Genomic DNA, 8,173 nt, shown 5'->3' with positions numbered 1-8,173 from the left:
GCAGCTGCGCGGCATCGCTGGCCAGCTGGAGGAGCAGCGCCGGGAGCTGCGCCAGCAGCTGATCACCACCACGCCCGCGCCCACGGCCGACCCCAGTGCCGTGTTTTTGTCCGGTCTGCTGAACAGTCTGAAGAAGCGCAGTAGGGAGTAGTGGGAATGGGCAGGAGTCGGCCCAGCGGCTACCGCGCAGCTAACTGCTGTTAGCTGTAACTGCTGCGAGGCGGTGCAGGCTGCAGCGCAATTTTTCTTGGACGGATGCCAGCTCCCGAACTGTTTGCGGTCGTCATGGGAGCCTGTCAGGCCGAGGATCTTAGCTGGTGGCAGAGAAATCTGTCGTGAATTTCAACCGTTTGAGCTAGCATGGTTGTTATTGGAGCCCGTGCTTGTGATGCACCATGTGAGACGGGCTGGGCTTCCACGCTGCTGGCTTTACTTATTATCCAAAACAGGTGTACAGCAGCAGGAGTCTGCACTGAATACCGGTCTATGGCTGGCGCCGGCTAGCTCGCCGACGACGGTAGGGTTTGCAGGGAATACGAACCAGGCGGTGGGAGCCGGAGCGCGGAAAGAGTTTGTGCGTGTGTGATTTACGTGTTTACTTTGTTTCCATAATAAAGCAATTAATTATCACAGCTGACGTCAGCTCCTACGGCCTAGGGGCAATCCTCAGCCATCCTGACGCTGAGAAAGGAGACCGTCCAATCGCCTACGCCAGCCGAAGTCTGAGTGATGATGAATTACGGTTACCCCGATAAAAAGGTTCTGGGGGTGATGTTCGGTGTTGGAAAATGTCACCAATACCTGTACGGAAGACAATTACTGATCAGGGCGGGACCACAAGCCTCTGCTTGGTCTGCTGGTTGCCGACGAGGCCACGCCTCTCGCAGCGTCACTCAGGACCCTGCGGTAGCGACCGTTGCCGGCTGGTTATCAGTACCAATTCCAGTGCGTCGCTGGCCAGTGCGTCGTCAACGCGGGCTGCCTTAGTCGTCTGCCTTTGCCAGTCTATCCCTCTAGTGTTCCGGTTCCTGGCGGCGTCGCAAATATGCTGGAAGACGTGTCCCACGCCGTGGATGTAGACCACATCCATGCCAGCAATAGCCGGGATCCAGTCCTCTCCCAGGTGCTCAGGCATCTGCAAAGAGGCTGACCACAGGTGCCTCCGACAGAAAAACAAGTGGTGCTGTACTGCCGCCGAAAGCCGAAGCTGAGCCTGCAGGATGGCTGTGTTCTGTGGGGCTGCCGAGTGGTGATCTCGCCGCCGCTCCGCGCTCAGCTCATCACGACCCTGTACGATGGCCATCCTGGTATGAACCAGATAAAATGTCTTGCGCGGTACCCGTCTGGTTGCCTGGACTGGACGCCATGGTCGAGGACTGCGTTCGAACATGTCACCAGTGCCAAATCCATTGTGGGATGAAGCCAGAAGAACTCGCGCAGCAATGGGTATTCCCTCAGCGACCATGGCGGAGAGCCCTTGTGCATTGCTTTGGCTGGTGGAAGGAAGGCAGCTACTCATTGTAGTTGATGCATATTCCAAGTCGTGCAACGTTCACATCTGCGCTTCAGCACCATCAGCTACAGCAATAGAGAGGTTGCGAATGAGCTTCAGCTCTTACGGCCTGCCGGTCATCCTGGTGTCTGATGTTGGCGCGGCCTTCACTTCGGCTGAGTTCCAGACCTTCGTCAGGGGGATCTGTATCCTGCACAAATTCAGTCGCCTTCTGCACCCCGCCTCGAATGGCCAGGCCGAGGCGCAGGCGGCCATAAAAGTGGTGAAGTCCAGAATCACCCAGCGGTCGGCAGGCAGCTTGCAAACGCGCCTCCCACGATTCCCGTTCAAGTACCGTAGCATGTCCCACTTGACTGCAGGCCGTACCTCGGCCGAACTCCTGCTTGGTCGCCCGATGCGGGGCACGACGGACCTGGTGCACCCAGACCTCGCCGCGAAGGTAGAGCGCCACTAGGAGACGTGGAAGGACCGCTCGGACCGGGGCGCCTGTGACTGACAGTTACGGGTGGGCGAGGTCACGTAGCAGCCACGTACACGTAGCAGCCATTCCCCAATTGGAGCAAAGGTGGGTGCCGGCGGTGGTGAGCTCGGTCGCGGGCCAAAGCTGTGAGGTTCGCCTGATGGGCGGCTGGGTGTTCAGACGCAATCGCTCTCGTCGCTACACCCCGCTCTGGCTGGATATCTGCGGTCCAGCTGGCGCAAAATCCCGCCACCCGCTGCCGCCCAGCAGCTGCCGCGAGTTTCGGGTTGGCCGCTCACCGAAGCGCCGTCTCCGCCGCTGTACGAGGCGCCGTCTCCGCCGCTGTAGGAGGCGCCGTCTCCGCCGCTGTACGAGGCGCCGTCTCCGCCGCTATAGGAGGCGCCGTCTCCACCGCTGTACGAGGCGCCGTCTCCGCCGCTGCAGGAGGCGCCGTCTCCGCCGCTGTAGGAGGCGCCGTCTCCGCCGCTATAGGAGGCGCCGTCTCCACCGCTGTAGGAGGCGCCGTCTCCGCCGCTGTACGAGGCGCCGTCTCCGCCGCTGTACGAGGCGCCGTCTCCGCCGCTGCAGGAGGCGCCGTCTCCGCCGCTGCAAGAGGCGCCGTCTCCGCCGCTGCAGGAGGCGCCGTCTCCGCCGCTGCAGGAGGCGCCGTCTCCGCCGCTGCAGGAGGCGCCGTCTCCGCTGTAGGAGGCGCCGTCTCCGCCGCTGCACGCGGCACCGTCCCCGCCTCAGGACACGGCGTCGTCTGTGCGGACAGAGCGTGGCGCTGTCCTCGCCTAGGAACGCGCTGCCCAGTGCGCCACCTCCGTTTCAGTCAGGCCCTGAGGAAGGAGAAGCTTTGAAGCAAGTAACCCCGCCCCCACGCTCCCGTAGGGCCCCGATGCGGCTGGCCCTATAGCTTCACTGAGCCCCATCGCTCGCGTAGGGCCCCGATGCGGCTGGCCCTATAGCTTCGCTGAGCCCCATCGCTCGCGTAGGGCCCCGATGCGCTTCTACTTATGATTTCGCCGCGATCGTTTTTTGTGTTTGTTTGACGTTGGTCTGGCGTTAAATGTTAGGCTTTGGAGTGACCTTGTGGCTCGGAGAGGAAAGGTGTTCGGTAGCAGGAGTCTGCACTGAATACCGTCCTACGGCTGGCGCTGGCCAGCTCGCCTGCGACGTTAGGGTTTGCAGGGAATACGAGCCGCGCAGAGTTAGCCAGGGAGCGGAGAGTGTGCGAGTGTGGTTCCTGCTGACTCTTTCTGTCTGCCGCGGAGGAATGTCTATCCCACAGAGAGTTGCCTTAAGCAACAGGAGTCATCCTGGTCCTTTCAGCCTTCTCCTCTCTCCCAATTGCCTTGCAGTTATGTTCCTTTGATGTTCTCGGCTGCTTCATTTCCCAAACATTGTCGTGTCTCAGGATCCCCTAATGCCATTGAAGCTCCAGGAGGGATAGCTAGCTGCTAGCTCTTGATCGCTTTCATTTCTTCACATGATGTAATGGGTTCCGTGATTGTCTGGGCGTCTCGGGGTTTCCTTTTGATGTTGATGGATTAGGGTCATTTCGGCACGCGCTGGCCATTTTAGATCCATGGGAAAGGAGAAAAGTAAATGCTCGGGCAATGCCGTGGCCGTCTGGGAAACCTCCGTTGCCAGTCTTGTCCCGAGCAGGGGGTCCCTTTGGGGTTTGTGCGGGAGCTCGATCAGGGCTCCACCGAGGTTGCGCTTAGCCTGTCTTATGGCTGCCGACCGCAGCATGCCTGAACGGGGTGTTTCCAGGATCCGCGTTAAAATGGTGAGCAAGGAAAGCATGGCATGGATGTTTCGCAACCGTTTTCACCCCCTCGAAAGCTTCGATAATGTCGTCCTCCCTTACTTCTCCGGAATCCTGCATTGGATCCGTCTAGATGGTTGAAGATCATCGTCATCTGTTGACTGTCTGGTTGTCTTCGGTTCGTAGCCCGTGGCACCGTCTCGTTTGCTAAAGCGTGCCAATGTGCATTACATTAAATGTGTGAGTTTAAGCCTTGACACAGGAGCCCGAAGCTGTTCGGGGGTGCGCCCGGGCTCCGGGAATTACGCCGTGGTATCAGCAGCGGCTGGAGTCAGTGTCGAACCGCTGCCAGCGTCACTGCGGCGGGCCTGCCCGACGGCCGGCAGGCGTAAACAGAGCCTGGCTAGCATAAACACCGCGCCAGTGGCCGCTCAGGTCCCAACGGTAGCCACGTGGCTCCGACAGCAGCCACTGTGGCTCTGACAGCAGCCACTATGGCTCCGACAGCAGCCACTGTGACTCTGGCAGCAGCCACTGTGGCTTCGACAGCGGTCACTGTGGCTCTGACGGCAGCCACTGTGCCTTTAGCAGCAGCCGCTGGGACTCCGACAGAAGCCACTAAATAATGAGCTGGCCTAAAAAAGCTACTGACGTATGTAATCACACGCTGTAGACTACTCAGGCTTATAAACAATTTCACTGGTTCTTAGTCGCGTCCAGGTCATTTGAGGTTGAGAGCATTCGAAAATGACCGAATACGGTCAAACATGCCGTGGGTCCACACTCCAGGCCACCCGAAGTCAACCTCAGTGCGAAAGAGAGCGTTTCACAGTCGCATGGGGTTCTTAACTGAGACAGTCACTTTAAGGATAATCTAGTGCAGGTTACCGCTCTTTCTTTTTTAAGACTTAAAAACCAGCATCAGCATCAGCCCGGCCGTTTGGCCGGTGACCTCATCCGCCGCCCTAACAGCTGGTGATCGTGCGTCACGTGACCTGTCGGGTCAGACGCGGCCGCATGACATGACATATGGAATCAGTGCAACATTCGCGCAATCCAATTTCCTCGGGGATGTACGGTTTACGGCATCTTTTGCATGCATGTGTGATATATGCGGTTCGCTCAGCTCTGTGGTCAAGTCCTAGACTCGTGTATGGGCTCCATCGATGAGTTGGAAACCTTACCCTAAATGGACTCAGAACGCAGTGGTTCTTGTGACGTATAAAGCATTCGCTAACGGGCACAGTAACTTGTATTGCTTGCAAATTGGCCGACTCTGCTCAGCCAGGCCTAGCGGTTTCAGTCAACGAAGTCGACAAATTTGTTACTATTTGCGGTTTTAGAGACAGCGAACAAAGCATTTTGCAAAACGAAATTAGGTGGACACTCGCCCCAATAAGCTAGAGACGACACGTCTGTACCTAAAAGTGTGAACGCCGGGAAACAAAAAACAACAACAGCGTGTGCACGCCTGCACGTCTGAAAACTATACGCCTGCGTGGTTTGCATATCGAAACCTTTGGTTGAGACCACTCACCAGCTAATTCGACACTGTTTCGGGAATAATTCGACATTGTTTCGGGAAAGGTGGCAACAGCCTACGGCCGATAACGGGCGCACAAATTTCTCCAACAATGTTGGGTAATAACTCCAAAAGCCGTAGAATTTCTGAAACATGAGCATTGGTTCAAGTTTTAGATCATGTTGACCTGATTATTTTTATTTGTTTTTTCGTGTGCCAACAACGGTCAAATGTCAAATAAACCAAGGTCGTGGGCTGCTTTCATGGGCTGTGCTTTTTCAACAACGTATTTAGTTTATGGCAGAAAATTAGAAATACGTGTGTACATAATACTGGACAATCTAGACATAATCGTCGATGGTTCTAACTGCACTGCCGAATTAATGGCCACCGGTCTTGAAACGGCAGGTGAATATGTCACGAGTGGAATTTGTGTCTTCGGGCTTCTGATGATGAGTTCTCATTGGAATCCAATACTACCCGAAACACAGCCCTGGTTGATACCATGGTTGTCACCAAGACCATAGAACAGACATAGAACACACTAGGTTGTCACCTAGTTTTCCGTACCCTATTAACTCCCGGCCGGGTTGGTGGCAGCGTAGCCAGGGAGTGAAGGAAATTCGCCCTCAAAGAAATTAAGCTGCCAAATTTTCCATAAATGCCTGCACTTAATGCTAGTCCAGTACTGGCGCGCATAGGACGTAATAATACGCGTTGTGCAAAAAAGCTATGACTGGGGGTAAACGAAGGGAACCGTGCGGTGCGGGGGGCAGTACAGGTGTGTTGTGTGTGTTGATTGTTCGAGTAATATTTGAGGCATTAATCACGGTTGTGTCCAGGCACAGCGGAAGGTGTGATCAAAGACAGACTGTGTGACTTTTTACAGAAAATATGTTGTGTCAGGCGAGGCGCAAGGCAGCGGGGGCCCTGCCCCTGCTCTCAATATCCTACACACACACATGTTTATATATATATATATATATATGTATATATATATATATATATATATATAATATAGGTAGGTAGGTATATACCAGAAAATCTTATTGTTGCTTTATGCTTGTTTTTAATCCTGGATTGCACATTTTGTAGATATTTTAAGCTAGTGTTTCACATGCTGGTAAATTATTTCCCTTGTATCATGAACATTACAAGTCCACAGATGGCCTTTGATAAGTTTTTGGTGGTAACTGGTTCTGTTGTGTGAAACATTGTAAAGATTATTCATTACCTTGGGTACAGTCCACAGATGAGTTATCTGATGGAGGTAACATCTGCAAACCAGTACACACTTCTTTGATATCATACTGTGGCAGCTTGGAAGTTTGCTGCAGTCTGTGACATGCAGCTGACATCAAATTTAGATCAAATTGTTGAGCCAGTTTAGCTTTTCATGAGATTTTGCTGTCATGGAAATCACTTTTGTGTTTTGGTTTTTGATATTCATTCAAGCAATTTTATGACATTTTAGGACAAAATTACCGGCCTGTCATAAGCAGATGGCTATGCACTAACTACTCATTTGTCCACATAGTTATTAATATGCATTAGTACTGGCAATAGTAATGGTACAGTTTATTAATTCCTGAAGACAGTGGTAGAATTTTGGAATGATTTTTGTGTCAAGGTATGATGGGATCATGTAGAATCATACCTTTTTCATCCTGTGCTGTGCATTTTATTTGAATTAGTAAATAGCATAGTTAAGTTTCATTGGATGGTGGATAGGTTCCTCTGTCATTCTCCACTCAAATCTGGCAACACAAGTTTTGAATAACTATACTTTTTTGGTGTTGAAAACTGCTTGAGGTGCCATTTAACAGTTGCTAGCTTCCTGACAGCATGACAACTAGGCTGGGCTGCTGGGTATCACCTTTAGTTTGCTTGACTTGTGGCATTAAATGGGATCACTAACCACCTTCTTAGAATTGTGTCTCCCTTCAATTATCTGCAGGCCGTTGTGGGGGACAAATATGTGCACCAAATGATGTGGGTGTGCAGAATGTTTTCTGAACTGGAGGGCTTTCAAAAGGCATGGAGAACCTATAGTACAGATATTTTTTCTGTCGCCAGAATGCTGGTGCAGATGATGCTCACGATGTTTCCCTCACAGCTGTCGTCATGACGGCCGCCAAGTGGCTCGTGCGTGGACTCCTGAGGGAGCTGCGTGCCTCCACAACCCGACCGGAGGCCTCAAACATGTACCGTGACTATGTCTTGGACACGGCCCGCAGATTTCAGGTAAGAAACCAGATGTTGCGTATTGTCTTTGCGAACTTACTCGTAATTGTATATCTTCTTTAGCCATGATGTACTGGTTTGGCAGCATGCTGTTACTTCCGCCCTTACTGTTTCTGATATTGGTCTCGTGGATTAGTTATTGCTGCGGAGATGACGTGGTTCTATCGAAACTATCTGCGCAGGTCGTCATCGGCTGCATGAGTGGAACCACGTCTGATACTGGTGGGGGAGGGACAGATCAGCATTGGGGGACGGAAATCTGGAGACGATATCCTGACGTCAGAATTATATTTTGAATGAGGAAACGTGAAAAAGTGTATGCTTCGGTGAAACTGGAGGGACGAAATGACGCCGTGAAAAAGTGAGCGTACGTGCCCCCAGCCCCACTCTTCCAGCCCCCTGTAGTTACAGTTACAGGTGTGACACTAGTCTTGCTTTTTGTGATCTGCTCTTCATGTGCTTCATTAAGATAGTGTTGCCTCGCTAAAAATACTTTGAATTCCCTCAATCTGAATAGCATCATCTGAGAGAAGATGCTATTCCTCTGGTTTTTAGCTGCATCAGACACTTCAAAGCGTATCTACGTGGGTGGTATCTAGAGGTAAAATATCTGGTATCTATTTGGGTGGGTAACCCAAATACTGGAAGCTTTTTTACCCTCGG

General features: G+C 52.6%; 1 protein-coding gene across 3 annotated transcripts in view; it reads left to right on the top strand.

The window, feature by feature from the left end:
• Positions 1-5,995: 5,995 nt before the first annotated feature.
• Positions 5,996-8,173, top strand: part of LOC119099279 (protein FMC1 homolog) — an 8,491-nt gene continuing 6,313 nt past the window's right edge. Inside the window, exons 1-2 of one of the 3 annotated variants that reach the window (XM_037222404.1) lie at positions 6,011-6,047; positions 7,383-7,510. In XM_037222404.1, coding sequence (XP_037078299.1) covers positions 7,391-7,510 — 120 coding nt within the window. In that variant the 5' untranslated portion in view covers positions 6,011-6,047; positions 7,383-7,390. Of the gene's footprint in view, positions 6,121-7,382; positions 7,511-8,173 lie in introns of all 3 variants that reach the window. The other 2 variants (XM_037222405.1, XM_037222403.1) reach the window with 2 other exon arrangements.

This window comes from Pollicipes pollicipes, unplaced genomic scaffold, assembly GCF_011947565.3.
Source record: "Pollicipes pollicipes isolate AB1234 unplaced genomic scaffold, Ppol_2.1 Scaffold_4740;HRSCAF=5597_pilon_pilon_pilon, whole genome shotgun sequence".
Classification (NCBI taxonomy): Eukaryota; Metazoa; Arthropoda; class Thecostraca; order Pollicipedomorpha; family Pollicipedidae; genus Pollicipes; species Pollicipes pollicipes.
Note: the sequence above shows the minus strand (reverse complement) of the source record. Positions and strands in the feature narration are given on the sequence as shown.